The sequence below is a fragment of the Haliotis rufescens genome, unplaced genomic scaffold, assembly GCF_023055435.1.
Source record: "Haliotis rufescens isolate VD_foot unplaced genomic scaffold, xgHalRufe1.0.p SCAF_7, whole genome shotgun sequence".
Lineage (NCBI taxonomy): Eukaryota > Metazoa > Mollusca > Gastropoda > Lepetellida > Haliotidae > Haliotis > Haliotis rufescens.
Window position 1 is genome coordinate 56,625,309 of NW_025964361.1, and position 23,548 is coordinate 56,648,856.

At 40.3% G+C, this 23,548-nt stretch overlaps 1 protein-coding gene across 3 annotated transcripts in view; it reads left to right on the forward strand.

Moving 5' to 3' along the window:
* LOC124129815 (zinc finger CCHC domain-containing protein 10-like) overlaps positions 1–23,548 on the forward strand; it is a 67,585-nt gene that overhangs the window by 20,244 nt on the left and 23,793 nt on the right. The window contains exon 1 of one of the 3 annotated variants that reach the window (XM_048387552.1): positions 2,456–2,994. The exons of 1 other annotated variant lie outside the window; for it this stretch is intronic. In XM_048387552.1, coding sequence (XP_048243509.1) covers positions 2,981–2,994 — 14 coding nt within the window. In that variant the 5' untranslated portion in view covers positions 2,456–2,980. Of the gene's footprint in view, positions 1–2,455; positions 2,995–15,411; positions 15,444–23,548 lie in introns of those variants that run through there. One more of the 3 variants, XM_048387551.1, reaches the window with a different exon arrangement.

Consider the following 23,548-nt stretch of genomic DNA (forward strand, 5'->3'; position numbering starts at 1 on the left):
CGAGTGTCTGATTTGTTCATCTGGCTGTGTTAGCCAGTGTCTGATTTGTTCATCTGGCTGTGTTAGCGAGTGTCTGATTTGTTCATGTGGCCGTGTTAGCAAGTGTCTGATTTGTTCATGTGGCTGTGTTAGCGAGTGTCTGATTTGTTCATCTGGCTGTGTTAGCGAGTGTCTGATTTGTTCATCTGGCTGTGTTAGCGAGTGTCTGATTTGTTCATCTGGCTGTGTTAGCAAGTGTCTGATTTGTTCATGTGGCCGTGTTAGCGAGTGTCTGATTTGTTCATCTGGCTGTGTTAGCGAGTGTCTGATTTGTTCATCTGGCTGTGTTAGCGAGTGTCTGATTTGTTCATCTGGCTGTGTTAGCGAGTGTCTGATTTGTTCATCTGGCTGTGTTAGCAAGTGTCTGATTTGTTCATCTGGCCGTGTTAGCGAGTGTCTGATTTGTTCATCTGGCCGTGTTAGCGAGTGTCTGATTTGTTCATCTGGCCGTGTTAACGAGTGTCTGATTTGTTCATCTGGCTGTGTTAGCGAGTGTCTGACTTGTTCATCTGGCTGTGTTAGCGAGTGTCTGATTTGTTCATCTGGCCGTGTTAGCAAGTGTCTGATTTGTTCATCTGGCTGTGTCAACAAGTGTATGATTTGTTCATCTGGCTGTGTCAACAAGTGTCTGATTTGTTCATGTGGCCGTGTTAGCAAGTGTCTGATTTGTTCATCTGGCTGTGTCAACAAGTGTCTGATTTGTTCATCTGGCTGTGTCAACAAGTGTCTGATTTGTTCATGTGGCCGTGTTAGCAAGTGTCTGATTTGTTCATCTGGCCGTGTTAGCAAGTGTCTGATTTGTTCATGTGGCTGTGTTAGCGAGTGTCTGATTTGTTCATCTGGCCGTGTTAGCAAGTGTCTGATTTGTTCATCTGGCCATGTTAGCAAGTGTCTGATTTGTTCATGTGGCTGTGTTAACAAGTGTCTGATTTGTTCATCTGGCTGTGTTAGCAAGTGTCTGATTTGTTCATCTGGCTGTGTTAGCAAGTGTATGATTTGTTCATCTGGCTGTGTTAGCAATGTCTGATTTGTTCAACTGGCTGTGTCAACAAGTGTCTGATTTGTTCATCTGGTCGTGTTGTCAAGTGTCTGATTTGTTCATCTGGTCATGTTGTCAAGTGTCTGATTTGTTCATCTGGCTGTGTTAGCGAGTGTCTGATTTGTTCATCTGGCTGTGTCAACAAGTGTCTGATTTGTTCATCTGGCTGTGTTAGCGAGTGTCTGATTTGTTCATCTGGCCGTGTTAGCAAGTGTCTGATTTGTTCATCTGGCTGTGTCAACAAGTGTATGATTTGTTCATCTGGCTGTGTTAGCGAGTGTCTGATTTGTTCATCTGGCTGTGTTAGCAAGTGTCTGATTTGTTCATGTGGCCGTGTTAGCGAGTGTCTGATTTGTTCATCTGGCTGTGTTAGCGAGTGTCTGATTTGTTCATCTGGCCGTGTTAGCAAGTGTCTGATTTGTTCATCTGGCTGTGTCAACAAGTGTATGATTTGTTCATCTGGCTGTGTCAACAAGTGTCTGATTTGTTCATCTGGCTGTGTTAGCGAGTGTCTGATTTGTTCATCTGGCTGTGTTAGCGAGTGTCTGATTTGTTCATCTGGCCGTGTTAGCAAGTGTCTGATTTGTTCATCTGGCTGTGTTAGCGAGTGTCTGATTTGTTCATCTGGCTGTGTTAGCGAGTGTCTGATTTGTTCATCTGGCTGTGTCAACAAGTGTCTGATTTGTTCATTGGGCTGTGTTAGCGAGTGTCTGATTTGTTCATCTGGCTGTGTCAAGTGTATGATTTGTTCATCTGGTCATGTCAGCAAGTGTCTGATTTGTTCATGTGGCCGTGTTAGCAAGTGTCTGATTTGTTCATCTGGCTGTGTTAGCGAGTGTCTGATTTGTTCATCTGGCTGTGTTAGCGAGTGTCTGATTTGTTCATCTGGCTGTGTTAGCAAGTGTCTGATTTGTTCATGTGGCTGTGTCAACAAGTGTCTGATTTGTTCATTGGGCTGTGTCAACAAGTGTCTGATTTGTTCATTGGGCTGTGTCAACAAGTGTCTGATTTGTTCATTGGGCTGTGTTAGCGAGTGTCTGATTTGTTCATCTGGCTGTGTCAAGTGTATGATTTGTTCATCTGGTCATGTCAGCAAGTGTCTGATTTGTTCATCTGGCTGTGTCAACAAGTGTCTGATTTGTTCAACTGGCTGTGTCAACAAGTGTCTGATTTGTTCATCTGGATGTGTTAGCAAGTGTCTGATCATTTTAACCTCTGTTAACCCTGAATGCGAAGTTGTGTAACTCTGAAATCATTATTCAAATGTTCCAAACAAAGTCCCACAGAACTGTCTGTTTATCGCCTGCTAATTAGAAAATTGTCAGGACTTGAAGGATCAGATTAAGTGTCTTATGTAGGTGAATCTTCTCACTTCAGCTCTCCAAATTATCCGAGTCCCTTCCAGCAAAGATTATTCAAGTATTCCTCCGACTCTTCTTCACTGGTTGCCTCGAACCTAATCATCCAACTTGACAAGGCTAGAGAGGGGTCATTATTTCCACCAGATGCAAGTTTCCTGCCACTAGAGCATCCTATTGCATTGATTATATAGCAGGTTAATGACATGAAAAGTCTAATTGAATGCAATCAGTCAAATTTTCAAACTTGAAATTCCAGCGATAACCGTCATATTTTCTTAAATGAGACCATTGAAATAGAAACTGCATGTACTTGGTTTCCATGAGCTAAATGCTGGAACGTGTTCATCAATTGCAGTTGTTAAACTTGTTAAGCATGTTAAGGAGAGGAATTAAATTTTTTGTTTTAAAACTGTGTCTGATATGATGGATTTTTTCTGGAATTATATTGGGATTAAGCCTTGGCGTCGGTAACCAGATGGTGTCTTGGATATTGCCTGAAGGCTGGACTGGGTGATGTTTGCCGATTTAGCAATACCAAGTGATGAAGAAGTACAGGTACACAGAAGACGTACATGAATCTTGCTTGTTAATTTACTTAGACAGAAATAAGCCTTTAATGCTTCAACATAATCTACTTCTCAGTCTGGGACACCTATAAATATCTTCAGTCTGCTATAGTTAAAATCAGGGGAGGTTTCAATATTGGAAACAGCACATTTGTTTTCGGTTCTAGGGCCAGACTCTCTTTTTTTCGTTTACAGATTTAGGGCCCCATAATTCAGGTCAATAGGTAATGAAACCTAAAATTTTTAAAATTCCCATTTCAAATTCATTGTATATATTTTATACTTTGGTAGGGTAGGTAGGGGGAAAGAAGTGGGTATGCACATTTTCAACATGTTTTTAGTTTATTTCTTTAAATAGTTATTTAGATATTGACAGTAAGCATGGTAAATGAGTTCATTTTTTTTAACATATTGCTTACTTCTGATATGAATTATGAAAACACTGCCTTTCAATTTTTTTGGTTCACAATTCAATGTTTTTGATTTGGTGGATTCGTAAACCAAGTTTTGAAAAAGTCTTGCCTAGTCATGGTAATAGTGAACAATATTTGAACTTTTAACAGTTCAGTTAATTATCTGCTGGTGTAGTCATGTTTACCAGCTCAGTAGCAGCAAGCACAAGATTTATGTTTTGGGTATGTTTTTTGTTTTAAAATATCGTCTTGTAGACATCTAATACTTGAGTCTAAGGTGCCGCGATTCGCTGTGCAGAGTTGCGTCCCTTGGGCACGCCAGAAACCTATGATTGTGGGTTTGAATCCCGGTTTGCCCCAAATTTTGTTTCTAGCTTTGTCAGCACCATACTGTGCTCGTGGGTTTCACCAAAGTGGTAAACGTCTGAGACCTGCATCACTTTGGGCTATCCTCCCACATTAAGCTGACACGCTGCGATATAACTGGAATACTGACAAAAGTGGCGTTAAACCCAAATCACTCACTCACTCACTCTGATACTTGAAGGTAATGACTTTGTTGGTGAATCTGCTGAGAATTATGTGGAAGGACAAGTTGCGTTATGGACTAGAAAGTTTGCTTTTCAAAGACTGCTAATTACGTCCAAACAGTCTTATCATTACAAGTAATGAAGTTTCTGGTATGTTACAGTAGTTGTCTAAGGGATGATGCAGTGTGTCGTGTCAGAATAGGTTCCCAACAACTAAAACTTGTCATGACAGCCAACTGGGGCATGGGTGGCACAGTAATCTAAGGCAAACGTGTTCGCTGTGCAGAGCATCTTCCCGAGGCAAGAGAGTTAACTGACTTTAAAAGTCCAGTTTCCACCCTTGCCGAACTAGGCTGGAATTCCTCAGCTCGATCGTAGCCCCATCAGTGGCTATTACGAGTTATGTCCCTTCTAAGCCTCTCCTACAGACCAATCAGATTCCACCTCTCGTATCACTTGCATTTGCTTCAAACAAAATGACGGCACCGATCGATAATCAAGATCTATATTGTGATAAAACGGGTCTTACATCACGAAGTGCATCAAATCACTTGAGCACGATTTGGAATATATATTTTGACAAAGAGGTGGCTGTACACATGCTTTGCAAATCCTGCAATCAACCGAAATCTGAACAACAGTTATCGAACCGGATTTCAATTTCGTTGCGCTATTTTGTTTGGACTATGCATAGACTCATTAGTCCAGCCAAAATGTAACTCCATAATACCAGCCTAGTTCGGCAAGGGTGGAAACTTGACTTTTATAGTCAGTAACTGTTATCTCCCTTGCCTCGGGAAGATGTGGGCAGAGTTGTGTTCCTTAAGTGTGACAGAAACCTCCGATCGAGAGTTTGATTCACCCTGATTGCGTTTCAGCACCATCTCTGTACTTTGTGGGTTTCTCCAAAGTGGTCACTTTGTTATATGCGACCCGTGAAGGTCCGTGTTAGAATAGGTCTTCAGCAGCCCATGCTTGCCATAAGAGGCATCTATGCTTGTCGTAAGAGGCGTCTAACATAATAACACAAACTGCTAATTTGACAGAAACCTGTTAGTTGTTTCAGAAAGGATGAGTACATATGTCAGTTCATATCACATTATGGTGGTACAAGACCTGTGAAAATCCGGGGTAGAAAAGGTCTTCAGCAACCCAAACTTGCTGTAAAAGGCAACTATGCTTGTCATAAGAGCAACTAACAGGATCGGGTGTCAAACTTGCTGACTTTGTGGATGCATGTCATCATACCCCAATTGCGTAGGTCGATGCTCATGACGTCAATCACTGGATAGTCTGGTCCAGACTTGATGCTTTCCAGACCGCCATCATAATGCTGGATTATTGCTGAGTGTGGCGTTAAACAACTGACAAACAAAACATTGTGATATTCCTAGCATTATTTAACTCACTCACTAACAGCCAATTAAAATGAGGTTTACAATGGGACACCTGACTGAATGAGATTCATCGTACCCTGTTGGTGCTAATCATTGCTCTTTCCACCGCTGCTTTGCCTGACCCTGACTTGATTATTTTCGGGCAGCCATTTTACATCTAGAAGTGAATAATGCTGATTGACATTAACAAATTCACTCACTCACACCAGCATGCCCCAAAACCTGCACACTCCATCTGAAGATCCGGGGTAGAATAGATCTTCAGCAACCCATGCTTGCCGTAAAACGCGACTATGCTTGTCGTAAAAGGCGACTAACGGGATCGGGTGGTCAGGCTCGCTGACTTTGTTGATGCATGTCATCGATCCCACATTGCGAGGATCGATGCTCATGATATCAATCACTGGATTGTCTGGTCCAGACTCGATAATTTACAGACCGCCGTCATATAGCTGGAATATTGCTGAGTGCGGCGTTAAACAACAAACCAACCAACCAACAACCATCTGAGGCAGTGGTGGGCAGTGGGGTAGCCTAGTGGTTAAAGTGTTCGCTCTGCACGCCGAAGACCAGGGTTCAATTCCACACATGGGTACAATGTGTGAAGCCCATTTCTGGTGTCCCCCACCGTGATATTGTTGGAATATTGCCAAAAGTGGTGTAAAACCATACTCACTGTCCCACTGAAGCAGTGGTAAATTGGCAGGAAATGAACTCACACCTGTCCTCATTTGAAAACTTTGAAATTTCTTTCTTGATTTAATTAGCTGCAAAAACACCCACTAAAACAGTTTCAAATCCAATTGCTGTGAATTTCTTTCAACTTATTTTTCCAGTAATACTTTCCCTGTTAAAGTTGAAAAAGTTTCACACAAATAGTAATAAGCTGCAGAAAATAGTGTGTAATTCTCGATCATTAATATGATTCATTATGACAACGAATCCCATCAATGAATTGCATGAGCGGTTTTCCATGACAAGATATATGTAGACTTGAAGATTGCCTACCACCCATCACCTCACACAAGACTCCAGGGAATAAAAGCCTGTCTCCTCCAGTCCCCCACTTATCAAGTATTGATGTTGTCTGTCTCATCAACTACATACAGAACACTTCTACTACTGTTTCAATTCCACTTGTTATTGCTGTGTTCGATTTGTGTAGCTAATGTCTTCGGGCTATGGGAACACAGGACTCTGTGTGTGTGTGTGCAGCGTTCCTTGGAATATGGAAGCAAGGACATCAATTCTGTCGGAGATTGGCTGGTCTTCGGTGAGAGGACTAAGGGTTACCTTCTGGTACATAATGTGTCTCCATCATGGCTATAAATGATGATTGGGGCTACAGCTTATAGGGAATTATTGTCACTATTTTGTCAAATACTGGCGAATCATTATTAGTGGTAATCTAAAAATGAACTCGGACCATTTCTTGTGGATCTGTTTGTGATAAGAGGATCATGATTTAGTGTGGGTGTTGGATGGGGAATGGAGATAGAGGTACGAAAAGAACATGACGACTCAAGGGAGGGTCATCCAACAATAAAACATGTATCATGTATTGGTAACTGATTTTAGAAAAAACAATAATGAAATGCCGAAAAAACTTTGTGGGGAAAAAGTCCTAATTGGACGATAACTGATCAGATCAAATTATAAGATTTGTTTGTTTGTTCTTTAACGCCACACTCAGCATTATTCTAGCTATATGATGGCGGTCTGTAAATAATCAAGTCTTGTCTACATAATCCAGTGATTGACATCATGAGCATCGATCAACGCAGTTGGGATACAATGACATGCACCAACCATGTCACCGAGCCTAATCACCCTAATCATGCTACTCTCCTTTTAATATTGACATTATTTCTTTCAATGAATTACAAAATGGATTCTCATACTATGTCCCGTATATATTTTAATAAAATGACATCCCTATCAAATATTGAGTAGTGTATGTTTAGTACACTTGTGAACAATACATGCTATGAGGTTCCTCTTTAATTTTGTGTCATTTCTCTCAAGGGTGCCCTTTTCAGCTAGTCTGTAAATGTATTTTGATGAATTTAAAATGCTTGAACACGATGTGGACTGATGTTATATGTATCTGTAAATGGTGTTGTGATTACCAAAGCGTACAACACAAAATAGTGTTTCCTGATATTGAAACGTGTGGATGACAAGGTTCCATGCTTGCACTCAGTTACTGCATTGTCGGCCATTGTGAGGAGCACAGAGTTGAATTGCTCGTCTAGACTTGACTTCTATCTGTGCCAATCATTAGGACTTACTCAGGTTCAGACCAATTCTGTAAAGTACTATTACCCCCAGTCACGACAAATTTGAGCCTCAGTCAGTGCCTCGTTCCATCACTTCATGCCCCGTCAAGATCTGGGTTAGAATAGGTCTTCAGCAGCCCATGCTTGCCGAAATAGGCGACTAGGCTTGCCGAAACAGTCGACTATGCCTGTCGTAACAGGTGACTAATGAGATCAGGTGGTCAGACTTGCTGACCTGGTTGATGCGTGTCATCGTATCCCAATTACGTGGATTGATGCTCATGACATCAGTCACTGGATTGTCTGGTCCAGACTTCATTATTTACAGACCACTGTCACACAGCTGGAATATTGCTTAGTGTTGTGTTAAACAACAAACAAACAAAACCATCACTTCAAGACAAGTTCGAAACGATTAAAAGTAGCATCATGAAATTACATACCCTCTGACATTGTCTTAAGTGCTGAAGTGGTGCATTTTCCTATTTTCAAAATCATTTCTCTGTTCATTTGGAAAACATTTAAGAAAATTAATACTTAAAAGTGCAAAGTCTGATTCCAAGTTATTTTATTTGAGTTTTATGTGAGAGAAAACCAGTTCTCCCCAGGGAAGAATGTATTTCAAATTAGTTTCAGATTTTCCAGGATGATTAATCCCGAATCAACAATAACGATCAGAGCAAATGATATCTCTAGAACAAAGTACCCAACTCAATAAACTCAACAATTCTGACAGCCAGAGTGAGAGTGAAGATCTATAGAGAAACGTGGATGTGGTGAATACTATTAGCAGTTATATTTCATTGTCATACAATTGTAGGCAGTAATGACATCTACTTTGCATGAAAAAACTCTTGGGCAAATTTGTTTTTACACTGATCATGCTAATGAGGAAGGAAGGTTTAAAAAAAATTTTGGCATAGGATTTGAGGAAGGTTATTTTTTGTTCTTAACTCAAATAGAAAGTGTTGTCAAATCCTTCACCTTTTGTAGTGACTAAAACACTAAGGTCTTGGCCTGGTAGTGCCTGAAACACTAAGATCTTGGCCTGGGTGTGCTTAAACACTAAGGTCTTGGCCTGGTAGTGCTTAAACACTAAGGTCTTGGCCTGTTAGTGCCTGAAACACTAAGGTCTTGGCCTGGTAGTACCTGAAACACTAAGGTCTTGGCCTGTCAGTGCCTGAAACACTAAGGTCTTGGCCTGTCAGTGCCTGAAACACTAAGGTCTTGGCCTGTCAGTGCCTGAAATACTAAGAACTTGGCCTGGTAGTGCCTAAACACTAAGGTCTTGGCCTGGTAGTGCCTAAACACTAAGGTCTTGGCCTGGTAGTGCCTAAACACTAATGTCTTGGCCTGGTAGTGCCTAAAACACTAAGGTCTTGGCCTGGTAGTGCCTAAACACTCAGAACTTGGCCTGGTAGTGCCTAAACACTAAGGTCTTGGCCTGGTAGTGACTAAAACACTAAGGTCTTGGCCTGTCAGTGCCTGAAACACTAAGGTCTTGGCCTGTCAGTGCCTGAAACACTAAGAACTTGGCCTGGTAGTGCCTAAACACTAAGGTCTTGGCCTGGTAGTGCCTGATACACTAAGGTCTTGGCCTGTTAGAGCCTGAAACACTAAGGTCTTGGCCTGTTAGTGCCTAAAACACTAAGGTCTTGGCCTGGTAGTGCCTAAACACTAAGGTCTTGGCCTGGTAGTGCCTGAAACACTAAGGTCTTGGCCTGGTAGTGCCTAAACACTAAGGTCTTGGCCTGGTAGTGCCTAAACACTAATGTCTTGGCCTGGTAGTGCCTAAACACTAAGGTCTTGGCCTGGTAGTGCCTGAAACACTAAGGTCTTAGCCTGGTAGTGCCTAAACACTAAGGTCTTGGCCTGGTAGTGCCTAAAACACTAAGGTCTTAGCCTGGTATCTCCTTAAACACTAAGATCTTGGCCTTTGTAGTGCCTAAACACTAAGGTCTTAGCCTGGTAGCTCCTTAAACACTAAGATCTTGGCCTGGTAGTGCCTGAAACACTAAGATCTTGGCCTGTTAGTGCCTGAAACACTAAGAACTTGGCCTGGTAGTGCCTAAACAGGAAGATGTTGGCCTGGAAATGCCTAAACAGGAAGATCTTTGGATGGTAGTGCCTGAAATACTAAAACCTTGGCCTGGTAGTGCCTTAACACTAAGATCTTGGCCTGGTAGTACCTGAAACACTAAGATCTTGGCCTGGTAGTGCCTGAAACAATAAGAACTTGGTCTGGTAGTGCCTCAACAGGAAGATGTTGGCCTGATAGTGTCTAAACAGGAAGATGTTGGCCTGGTAGTGCCTAAACAGGAAGATGTTGGCCTGGTAGTGCCTGAAACACTAAGAACTTGTCCTGGTAGTGCCTAAGCACTAAGGTCTTGGCCTGGTAGTGCCTGAAACACTAAGAACCTGGCCTGGTAGTGCCTAAAATACTAAGGCCTTGGCCTGGTAGTGCCTCAACAGGAAGATGTTGGCCTGATAGTGTCTAAACAGGAAGATGTTGGCCTGGTAGTGCCTTAACACTAAGATCTTGACCTGGTAGTGCCTGAAACACTAAGAACTTGTCCTGGTAGTGCCTAAGCACTAAGGTCTTGGCCTGGTAGTGCCTGAAACACTAAGAACCTGGCCTGGTAGTGCCTAAAATACTAAGGCCTTGGCCTGGTAGTGCCTAAACAGGAAGATGTTGGCCTGGTAGTGCCTAAACAGGAAGATGATGGCCTGGTAGTGCCTAAACAGGAAGATGTTGGCCTGGTAGTGCCTTAACAGGAAGATGTTGGCCTGGTAGTACCTTAACAGGAAGATGTTGGTCTGGTAGTGCCTAAACAGGAAGATGTTGGCCTGGTAGTGTCTTAACAGGAAGATGTTGGCCTGGTAGTGCCTAAACTGGAAGATGTTGGCCTGGTAGTGCCTAAACAGGAAGATGTTGGCCTGGTAGTGCCTAAACAGGAAGATGTTGGTCTGGTAGTGCCTAAACAGGAAGATGTTGACCTGGTTAATAAGTGCCTAAACAGGAAGATGTTGGCCTGGTAGTGCCTAAACAGGAAGATGTTTGTCTGGTTGTGCCTAAACAGGAAGATGTTGGCCTGGTAGTGCCTAAACAGGAAGATGTTGGCCTGGTAGTGCCCTTAGATATTGTCCTGGTAGCACCTAAACAGGAAGATGTTGGCCTAGTAGTGCCTAAACAGGAAGATGTTGGCCTGGTAGTGCCTAAACACTAAGATATTGGCCTGGTAGCACCTAAACAGGAAGATGTTGGCCTGGTAGTGCCTAAACAGGAAGATGATGGCCTGGTAGTTCCTTAACGGGAAGATGTTGGCCTGGTAGTGCCTTAACAGGAAGATGTTGGCCTGGTAGTGCCTAAACAGGAAGATGTTGACCTGGTAGTGCCTTAACAGGAAGATGTTGGCCTGGTAGTGCCTAAACAGGAAGATGTTGGTCTTGTAGTGCCTAAACAGGAAGATGTTGACCTGGTTAATAAGTGCCTAAACAGGAAGATGTTGGCCTGGTAGTGCCTAAACAGGAAGATGTTGGTCTGGTAGTGCCTAAACAGGAAGATGTTGACCTGGTTAATAAGTGCCTAAACAGGAAGATATTGGCCTGGTAGCACCTAAACAGGAAGATGTTGGCCTGGTAGTGCCTAAACAGGAAGATGTTGACCTGGTAGTGCCTAAACAGGAAGATGTTGGTCTGGTAGTGCCTAAACAGGAAGATGTTGGCCTGGTAGTGCCTAAACAGGAAGATGATGGCCTGGTAGTTCCTAAACAGGAAGATGTTGGTCTGGTAGTGCCTAAAAAGGGAGATGTTGACCTGGTAGTGCCTAAACAGGAAGATATTGACCTGGTTAATAAGTGCCTAAACTGGAAGATGTTGGCCTGGTAGTGCCTAAACAGGAAGATGTTGGCCTGGTAGTGCCTAAACAGGAAGATCTTGGCCCATCAACAGGTCTTCTCTGTTTAGCCTGCATGATGACTGTTTCTTGTAACTTGTTAAACCAGTGTTCATGATTGGATAACAGAAACAGTGAATACACAATTCTGGAAACAGAAAATATGATACAGTGATCTCTCGCTAAAACTCTTCCGATCACTTCACTCATGATTTGGCCAAAATTAATTTAATCAATATTAAATGCAATTTTGAATAAAATTACCGTAATAAAAGATTTTACAAACATAAGTCCAGATATACAATGAACACAGTTTTATAACCAGATAGTACAATAATGGGATTTAAGTTGCATACTTCAGTTTGGATTTGTTGACTGGTATTTCTCGTGTTACGTGCTCACGATGAGCAGCTGATATTGTTTTTTAAGATGGGGGAAAACATCATGTCAGTGTAAAACTTGAGTAATTTTTGTGAGCAATTCATTACCGCACTCTATAACCTTGTTAGCGCTATATTAAATACATGATATATCATGAGTGGTCAGCTGATACCAGAGACTGAAGCTTTATCAGTTCCTGATATACGCGTCATATATCATGAGTGGTCAGCTGATACCAAAACGGGAGCTCAAGCCAGCTCCTGATATATATATGATATATCATGAGTGATCAGCTGATACCAGAGACGGGAGCTCTACCAGTTCCTGATATATACATGATACATCATGAGTGGTCAGTTAATACCACAGACAGGTGCTCAAGCCATCCCTGATATATTCATTATATATCATGAGTGGTCAGTTAATACCACAGACATGTTCTCTAGCAGTTCCTGATATATACATGATATATCATGAGTGGTCAGTTAATACCAGAGACTTCAGCTCTGGTGGTCCCTGATATATACATGATATATGATGAGTGGTCAGTTCATACCTGACAGACAGGTGCTCTAGCCAGCTCCTGATATATACATGATATATCATGAGTGGTCAGTTAATACCAGAGACTTCAGCTCTGGTGGTCCCTGATATATACATGATATATGATGAGTGGTCAGTTAATACCTGACAGACAGGTGCTCTAGCCATCCCTGATATATTCATGACATATCACATATGATGCATTTCCTGTTTCCTGCCTCTAAGTGCACTAGATCACACGTGTGAGATAGGGATATACATGGAACACACTTCTTGACGTGTTCATCCAGGCAGGTTGAAGATAAGTGGTAAACTGTGGATGTGAGAACTCTGACGATGTATTTAAATCTAATGGTTAATACTTTTCCAATATCACTGAGGAATATTAGGTTATTATTTTGGAACTGAGCAAATATTTTGCTTGTAGACGACATTTCAAAATCTTGGCTCTTTTCAGCCATGTATAATTACTACTTGAAAATTGGTTATCGACTTAAATCAGACTTCTATGATGAACAAATATTTTTGGAAAGGAAGATGAGACAAAAAATGTCCATGGAAATTGAAGGGCTGTTTTTTCTGCCATCTGTAATTTTTTCGAACAAAAAGTTTGCTATCAACCAATATTGGGTTGCAAAGAAGAAATAGTTTTTCTTATAGATAATTTTACATCAGATAGTCCCATCCATATCCATGATGAACTGAGTCCTTGAAGGTCTCTCTTATCTATTAGCCAAAGATATTGGTTACAAAGCAGAACACTGTCAAAGGTTTACAGAAGTCACACAGCGATCATTTTTCAGGAAAATTACTTTACAGTCTTAAATGTGTATTTGTTGAAATTAGTCTCAACCAGCTATAAGTTGAAAAAGAATTTGAAAAGGGCAACCTTTCTGCTACTCTCTGGTCATTAGAATGACGATAAAGCTTTCTACATGTCTGTTACTAACTCAGAATGTCCATTGCTCATTTTCAGTTCAATTTGATGTTTCAAAGAGTTCTTTGGATTCCATAGAACTGTATTAAATGTTGTGGAATTATACTTGGTGTGATATTGCCAACACATTGACACACACTGTCAATTCTTATTCATGTGAAGGAATAGCTATTCTGGAAGAGGCTTTTCACTTTCCATAAATCAAATTATCGGAATTTATTGTAAGGAAAAATTATTAAGAATTGTGAAAGATTTATGATCGACGGCTTAGAGGCTATGCATGTATCGCATTTCTGAATCAAGTAAATGGATATTTTTTCTTGGGTTGGCATGGTAATAGAAATAATAACAGTGGTATTTTTCTCAATGGTTTCGCATCGAAAAACTGTTGACAATCTACGGAGGAACTAAGTTTCAAAAGGTTTATGTGATTCTGAATTGATTCCGACTCTCCACAGAATACAAAGTAACAATCCGTCAATAACTTTCAAGACTTGAAAAGACGATAACTTTTTTTATATGCTTTGATCTGGCATTTATAATTTGATAAAAGATTTATTGATTTAATCTGTGCTATTGGGTGTAAACATAATTGGCTTAAATTTTAATAGTTTTCATGGAACGAGTTTAAATTTAAATTTTGACATGCACACACTCTCAGTACCATCCAGTTTGAAAATTTGATGTGAAAGGGTGCGCTTCTATTTTCTCAAATATTGGTAAAAATTGGGGAACATCATTAATTAAGTAGCACTTAATTAGATTACATGTCTTTTGACATGTTTAAGCCGAAACAATTTCTAGGTTTCTAGACTTGTATTTTGGCCCTCTTATATTAAGTTAGCCATTAGTAACGGTTCATGATTTGAAAATCTTTCTTATTTTGATCATGTAAATTGATCCTGTTTCTTTGGCCCACCAAAACTTTTGGCTTCTCAGAGTAGGAACTGCCTGTTATGTCTTTGAAGGGGGCCTGTGAGGGGTTTTCTTAGGAAACAAATAACTTTTCTTTGTATGTATTTTTTCAGTACATAAAATTGAAACGACAGATGAAATATAACACATTTTGTTGTAGGTGGTGCAAAAGTGTGTTTCTTTAGGGTTTCCTGGTTCACTTTAGCCCCCAAATCACATGCAACCAGACCCATGAAGATCTGGGTAGAATTGGTCTTCAGCAACCCATGCTTGCCGTAAAAGGCGACTATGATTGTCGTAAGAGGCGACTAACAGGATCAGGTGGTCAAGATCGCTGACTTGGTTGATGTATGTCATCGTATCCCAATTGCATGGATCGATGCTCATGTTATCAATCACTGGATTTTATGCGGGGTGGTGGGGTCACTAGCCTAGTGGTTAACACATTTGCTCATCATGCCGAAGGCCCGGGTTCCATTCTCCACATGGGTACAATATGTGAAGCTAATTTCTGTTGTGCCCCGCAATGATATCGCTGGAATATTGCTTAAAGCAGCGTAAATACAACTCTCTCATGTAATATGGAACTTATTGTACCTACTCTTTATATATATATTGATATTGATCAGATATCCCAGGCCTACTTCAAGATGATATCCAGGGCTTTATGTAGACCTGCACAGAGGACGATATTCGGCCCTAAGTCTGCAGCAAGTGTCAGTAAAATTTCACAATTTGAATTAAAAATGTTCCCAGTTCCTCAGAATTGACAAAAATATGAATATTAAAAACATCCTGTTTCGAACAATGTTGCCATATTCTCTGAAAGCATAATACATGACCAGTATCTGGTCACTTGACAATGTTCCACTCAGCCGTTTCACACTGAGGCTATGAGTGATGGTGTGAGTGGAGTCGGTGTGAGGTCATCCCAGTGAATTGTGGCACTGTGATCACAATGGTCCGACTGTCAGATGTAGGCCACAGACTAATCTAATAGAGGCAGTAATGGCCTGAGTGAACCACTACCCTCTCCAGACACAAACTGCTAAATCTGTTAGGGTCATCTCCTGGTCCTTCAATCACTGTTGACTATTGCTGGAGCATGGAGTAGATGTGGCCTCTCCCTTCATGTGGATGTCAATACGGTACGTAACTTGTGAAGGCTTTGTTGTCTTTAGTCAAGTAGATCTTGTCTGTTAAGTATGTTAGAGGAACTATTCTTGTCCTGGAGTATCAGATAGAGAGTTTTACAAAGATCCTGTCAGTGCTTTCAATGTTGGATGGAGTTTATGACCAGGTTTTTATAAACCTTTTTATAGTCGTAAGAAATCTCTTCTAAAAGCAGAGTTGATTGTACAATTCCTAATGTGTCATTAGCATGTGTTTATGAATCATTGGTGTAGTGATGATACCGGATGTTCGATAAATGTGAGCGTATCCTGCCTTACCAATGGCACCCCCACAAACACATGCAAAGGCAAGTCAAATGTTCAAACTGGAAAAAACATGGGACTGATGGTAAGTTAATAAAGGTAATTGCATCAGACATAATTTTGTAACTGATGCATCAAATATGGAATGGTTGGTTGGTTTAACGCCGCACTCAGCAATATTCCAGCTATAATCGAGTTTGGACCAGACAATCCAGTGATTGATATCATGAGCATCGCCCAACGCAATTGGGATCGATGACATGTATCAACCAAGTCAGCGAGCCTGACCACCCGATCCTGTTAGTCACCTTTTATGACAAGCATAGTCACCTTTTACGGCAAGCATGGGTTGCTAAAGACCTATTCTACCCCGGAATCTTCTTGGGGCAAAAATTTGGAATGTCCTCCACATGTCTTCAGTTTTTAATGCTTTACTGAGGCCTTTAATGTTTTAACATTGATCAAACAACTTTGAGCAAGAATCATACACCACTCTTTGAAATCTATATAGAAAGAGTATACTCGATTGTACCTCATACAATGAATTGGGAAACTATTGTTGTACTTTACATCAAGGTGATTGCGAGAACATGTTGCATGTGTGTCAGTCTTGATGTCAAACTTTTCAAGTTTAGACAAACTTGTTAGTACTAAGAGTGACTAAGAGCAAGAGCAGTAGGCATATTCTTATCTCAGACTTGTTGATGTATAATTAATCCTCAGGAGAAAGATAGAGGCAGTTTGCTAAGTGTTATGTTTCAAATGGAGCCATCAATGTCATACAGAGCATATATATATCAGCTGATGATTGAGTTGCTAATATTGATATTTCATCCTGTGAAACCCATTCATAGTTCCAGTCCAAAATAGTACTTCAGATAATTACTTCAATTTTCATGTCAGGACATTGATATTGGCAACCAGTCTGCACATTCTTGAGGGATTGGTAATAAGAATGGATCACTGACAGCAGTATAGACAAATGTGACAATTGTGTTATAAAACCAGGGTATGGGATTTTACAAGCTGAATGGTTCTCTGTGAATGATGAGCTCATAAGATCCTATACACCCCACTAGTGATGCATGTAACAGTTTCATCATCATACGTTCCCAAGATAGAGACACTTATTTTCGGCGAACTTGTGAAGATCCGGGTTAGAAGAGGTCTTGTTTGTTGCCGTAACAGGCGACTATGCTGGTCGTAACAGCTGAATATGCTTGTCGTAACAGGCGACTAACGGAATTGGGTGGTCAGGCTCGCTGACTTGGTTGATGCATGTCGTATCCCAGTTGCGTAGATCGATGCTCATGATATCAATCACTGGCTTGTCTGGTCCAGATTCGATTATTTACAGACTGCCGTCATATAGCTGGAATATTGTTGAGTGTGGCGTTAAACAACAAACAAACAAAATAATGTTGTGAAATATGCTGCTCCAAAGACAGATTAACTATAGTAATGAGAAAGAACCGATTTTGTCATACCATGACAGATTAACTATAGTAATAAGAACAAATCGGGTGGTCTTTAACTTCTTTTGAGTAATATATATTTGTGTGACAGTATCAAATCTGCTTTCCAACGTCACCTCTAGTGGGCTTGGGATCGTAACTTAAAATGTGAACAATATCAATTATGTGTGATAAACAGATCATATAGCTATAGAGATTATACAAAACATGTGTGTCATTCTGATTTAATGAAATGAGTATCAGAATCAATGTATTTCCCCAGCAAATGTGAGGGTAATACATGAAATCTTAAACAAGTTTCTTAAAATCAGTATGAAACACGTGCGGGTGTAATTTTTTCCTTATTACCCATCATTCCTTGATCCTTTTTAGCCCCCCTTGCGAAAACTGCACTGATCAGCTGTTTTGGAAAACCACAATGGCGTATGATGAAACAACTGGTGCGCGTGAGGTGATATTCGCCCTAGGGCACATACGACTTTTATGAACTTGGTTATTTCTAACCCTGTGAGTAATAAAAATCACTATGACGTCATGATGTTCATACAGGCCAGCCCGCCAACTAGTGTGGGTTTTTGGAAGACGGTGACCAGCCAATCAGATTGCTGATTTTCCTACACGTGGAGATGTAAGAGTAAGGAACAGGAGACACAAGGTGGAGAGAAGTGTCTCTGTGAGTCACAACATATGTGGGTGCATGGAGAGCACAGACCTGTAAAATGCAGAGTTGCGTCCCTTGGGCATCCAGAAACCTTTGATCATTGGTTCCAATCCTGATTCGCCCCGATTATATTTCTAGGTTTGTCAGCACCATGCCGTGCTTGTGGGTTTCACCAAAGTGGTAATCGTCTGAGACCTATTATTTCAGGCTTTTCTCCCCCTTTAAGCTGACACGCTGTTATGTAACTGGAATACTGTTCAAAGTGGTGTTAAACCCTACACACTCACTCACCACAAGATACTGATTTACTGTCACTGGAATATCTGTTCAGGATGACCACAATGCTGTGACAGATTAACTACGGTAATTTGACAGAAGCAGATGGTCCTTAACTTCCTTTGAGTAATATATATGAGGAAGAAACCACTTGACTCTTGCTTGAGTTATTTAGGTCTTCTTTAAAGAGGTTTCAATCAGTCAATCTTCAAACACTTAAGAGGCCGCAGGCCTATAGTACATATCACAGATGTGTTGTATACAATTTAACTATTATTTACAAATTTGGTTCTTTTGTAACAGTGCATGGTATATATACATGGATATGTTTTGCGTTGTTAATTTAACCAGACCTATGTCGGAATTTCACCATATTTGGATCATTGAAGTAGTATACAGGAATATATATTTTTCACACAGTTGAGTTAAATGGACTTCCAAGAAAGAACAAAATTTAAACATTGATAGCTTGAATATTACACATTTTACATTACCGTTCTGACGTTGGAGTTTTTGTATATCACCCACTCCCATCGTGGGATGAACAAAGATATCTTGCCATTCAATTACTATATTTCTTTATGTTCACATCAAACAGATACTGTTGGGTATATATATATGTTTTCAACATTCTATGATATAAATGTTGGAAAATGTCTACAAAAATTACCATAATTGCAGATAAATATCTTTTAGTCTCTGTAGAAAAGAATTGATAAATACACTTTCTGATTGTACAGATTGTTCATACCAAACCAAACAAATCATCGGGCACAGAATATTTAGCTCCCTGTATAGTGCTGGATAGATCAGAAAATGAAACTCTTGATGCAAAAAGACATGGGACTTTTGTAACAGCTACTTTATTGTTTGAAACATTGTTTCATGGTTTACTTCTTGCCCATTGATCAGGTGAATAGTCAAGTAAGCGTATTGAGTTAATATATGTACATGCTGATACGTTTACACAAGGGAGGATTAATACTGCTTGATACTGCTTGATACTGCTTTGTACTGCCTAATACTGTTTCCTTTGTAAATCCTCTTCACTTGCCTGCTTCTCAGCGATGGTATTAGACACAGGAATTAAGACAAGTTGGAGAGACCACCAGCAGAGTCTCCAGCAATATTTTGACTAACTTTGACCTCTAAATGTTGTTATGGCTAACACGATGCTATGTTTTGTCAGGAGACTAGGCAGCATGTCTGCATGACAAACAGCTTGAACACAATCTGATCCAGTCACAATATTCAATCTGCACTCTAGTCAGGTCTAGGCTGTCTCGTACATCTCCCCAGCCACTTGATCAGCCATTTTATTTTTGCCCTGTCCAGATGGCTGATTGTTTTTATAAAGTTTTAGTTTTTTTGGGGTTGTTTTTTCTTGACCATGTTGACCATTATACATGTTAACATGTTACATGTAGTGTCATATTTTAGTAATTTATTTTTAGAAAAGGCACAGAACTTTTGACTGTTGACATGTGATGATGATGATGATGATGATAACTTGTATTGCACCAAATTCCTGTTCATAGTGCTAAAGGGTGGTCGTATAGTTCGCTCGTCATCCTGAAGACCCGGGTTCGATTCCCAACATGGGTACAATATGTGAAGCCCATTTTTGGTTTCCCCAGCTGTGATATTGCTGGAATATTGCTAAAAGCGGCGTAAAACCATACTCACTCACTCATAGCGCTACAGAGTTAATACATCTGATGCATGATATGAAGACCACAGTTCATGTTAGGCTGTAATGTTTCTGTAACCATGGTAACAGGTGTGTTTTCTGTCCACTCTTGAAAGATGCAAGGGTAGGTGACGATTTCAGTTCTGGTGGCAGTTGGTTCCATAGTGTAACAGCCCAGAACTTGGAAGATCTCTGGTTCAGTCCGGCTGCAGGGATTTTAAGCAGACGTTTGTTGTCAGAATGGAGAGAACTTGCAGGTGTATATTTTTCCAAGAGCTCCGAGAGATACTCAGGTGCTGTATCCTTATAGCATTGGTAAGTGAGAGAGATGAGTTTGTACTCTATTCTCGCCTCAAGTGGCAGCGAGTGCAGTTGTTTTCAAAGTTAGAGGTATATGTGAGTATTTGCCAGTCTGGCGTATAACATGGGCTGCTGTGTATTGAATAGACTGTTTACAGTTGATAGTTCACAGAGGAGATCTTTGAGATGTTGATAAAAAAGGCTATTTCAGTAGTTAAGTCTTCAGGTTACTAAAGGTTTAACCAGGAGTTGAGTGACTTCTGTTGTATGAAGATGTCGGATATTGGCAATATTGTACCTGTATCTCGGGCCGATTTTGTTGATGTGGGACTCCACAATAAGTCTCGGCTCAAGATAAACACCAACAGTCTTACTTAGTCTCTTACCCATGAAGATCTAGGTAAGAATATGTCTTCAGCTTCCCATGCTTGCCATAACAGGCAACTAACGGGATCAGGTGGTCAGGCTCACTGACTTGGTTGATGCATGTCATTGTATCCCAGTTTCTTAGATCGATGCTCATGATATCAATCACTAGATTGTCAAAACAAAACAAAACAAACAAACAAAGCTAAGTCTAAGTCTAGATGGACACGTCAGTGCCACAAAAAAAGAATTCCACCAACACTACTCTTGTCTCTCCTGTTGACACGCAGTGATATAACTGACATGATGTTAAAAGCAGTGTTAAACCCAACTCACTCAAACTCTAGGGACAACATGAAGTTATTGAAAACTTGTTTATGACCCTCATTCAGCCATATTTGTTCAAAATGGAATGACATTTGGTATAAGAAATTGATAAAAAAAAAAAAATTATGGATAGTGAAAAATAGGATTTTTGTTAAATTTTCCATAAATATTTGAAAGGTTTTCTGAAAAAAACATACATATTTAGTTATATTCTTGTACATTTGAAAATGTTATGGTATGTTGATAAAAAAAATCACAAATATAATTGGTTGGTGCTTCTTGAGTTTAGGCTTCAGTATGCACTGCTTGTGTCCACTGTCATGGCAGCTTCCTGATATCAAAGGGGATATGAACAATTCATCATGTTCATATGATCCTCAAAACACGACACCAAAACTTCTGAAATGTTTTAGATTATTATTTTGTTTGAGCCTAAGACCTCAGATCTCTGATCATGCTGATAAAAATATTGTGACGTTCAGGATAAATGGAAGATTTAATTCAGTGAATCCCAAACTGAAAAAGATTCATTACAACAATTTGGGAATTGCTACATACTTTTCTGAAGTTTGCAGTGCACTTCACCCCGTGAGCAAATAGTCCAGATTTTCCTTCGACCAGTGCTCCAAGACTTTCAAAACATTTGAACTTAATTGTATTTGATTTGGGGATGATTGCGTGGAATTTCCCTGGAATACTTTCACTCACAGCAGCACTTAGTTTATATCTGCTACTTCCTGCTGGGTTTTATCTGCAAAATACAACTTGGCTGAATTTAACATTTTTGCAACCTCTGATTCTATTGATCTTTGGAAATGTCACAGGGAACATGTCGATGAATACCATCATTTACATTTACATCAGATTTTAATGGTAATTCATTGAGAATTCACAGCCAGTAGTCCCCATGTTGCAAAAATCATTTTCAGCCTGTGAATTGTGTGTAATGTAAAGATACAATTATTGAAGAAGATTCAAGGATGCAAATTGTGTTGTGGATTTTATCATCCACATCCACACATGGGGCTGGTAAGTGACAGCAATTGTCCCTGGTGCGGGCATAATGTCATCGAACTTTAGTCTTACAGTGTGAGATGAGAAGATTGAGCTGAGTCTCGGTTTTACCCTAAGAGTCGTGGTTGTGCTGAGAGTTGACACTGACAAAGATTACTGATGTTTGTCAGGTGGAATAATGGGGTGAAATTAGATTGTTAGTATTAGAAGCCTTGTCCCCAAGACGCACTGTTGCCCCACTGAATCCAGGATATCGAGGACAGTCCATGCTCATAACGTCATTTGTAACGCAAGCTTGTACGGTTTTCGTGGGACAAGTGCAAAAGAGCAATTGATTACCTATTGCCATGGATGTAATAAGACTAGTCTGTGTCCCTAAGTTGGCTAATGCGTTTGCATGTTCCCAGGGGCTTGGAGGTGGCGAATACCTTCAAGGAAAACAGTTGGTTGATCGACCGATGGATCAAGGAATTGGACATTCTCAATATAGTCACCAAATAGACTTTTAATGTTTGAAGTTTGCTGGCTTAGAAAAACTGGAAATGTTCATATTATCATTCCACTTGAATCTGCGAGGTTGCCATGGTGACAAGTTGAAAACTTGATGCTTTGGTTTGTTGATGTGAATCTCATTGCTGAGACAGACCAACACATGGGAACCTTAATTTCTCAGTCTCTGCTGGTGTCTTCCTCGGGGGGTTATTTTGGTCACCTTGTCAATCTGAGTGACAATTAATGGACTCTTTTAACCATCTTGATCCAAGCTTTTACCAGCCAGGCAGTTTATGTGGAGTGACTGTAGGGTACTTACGTTCTGGTGCTGGCGCTAGTTGAGTCCGTCGGTGTTGGCAGTGTCTCCCCACTTCCTCATAGACTCTCCCGATCATCAGCAGTAGGACTAGGCTGGGCCATTTACACAACTTTTCTTTGCTGTCTAAAGGAACTGTGAATGTCGGCTTGAACTCATTCTGACTCATCACAAGGTATGCAGTTTCCTTATACCAGTGTTTAATGTCTATGAAATACTAATTGTAAAGCTTTTCATACACAGAACCGAAGCAAGCATGTGTGGTAGATCAATGTGCTTTGATTGTCACATCTTGTTGATATCAAAGATATCCTAGAGACAAGCACAACTGCCGTGTATCAGGGGGATGTCCTATATATTACCACTATTATACTCAGGACTATTCAAGATTGCTCAATACCATGGCTTGTTTCATCTATTCTACAGGGCTGGATATTTGCACTAAGCCCGCTAGCTGGGACCAGTCTTGTTAATGTTAAAGTTATCCTAAGAACTAATAGAATTTCAAACATTTTGGGAAATATTGCTGTGTTACTGCAATCCAGGTAAGTAGTTCTTGGGTTTTTCCATCCCTGACTCTAGATTATGTTATGTTGCCTGAGAAAATCTGTCTTGAAAATATCTAAGGGTCCAAATGAATATCTGATTTCTCCTGCAATATGTTTTGATTAGTAATGTAATCTAAATATGTTGACAATACAAGATTTATTTTCCTTTTCACTGGCTCTCAGTTCATGTATAACTTGTCATGTAATGTTTATCTGGTGACAGTTGATAACGACCTGTCAATCTCAGTGGGTTAATTGATCTTGCAATGACTTGCATTATAACTATATAAAAGGATACATATTCAGGTATATGCCAAGTTTTAAGAATGTCAAGTGACATGAATTCTTTAAT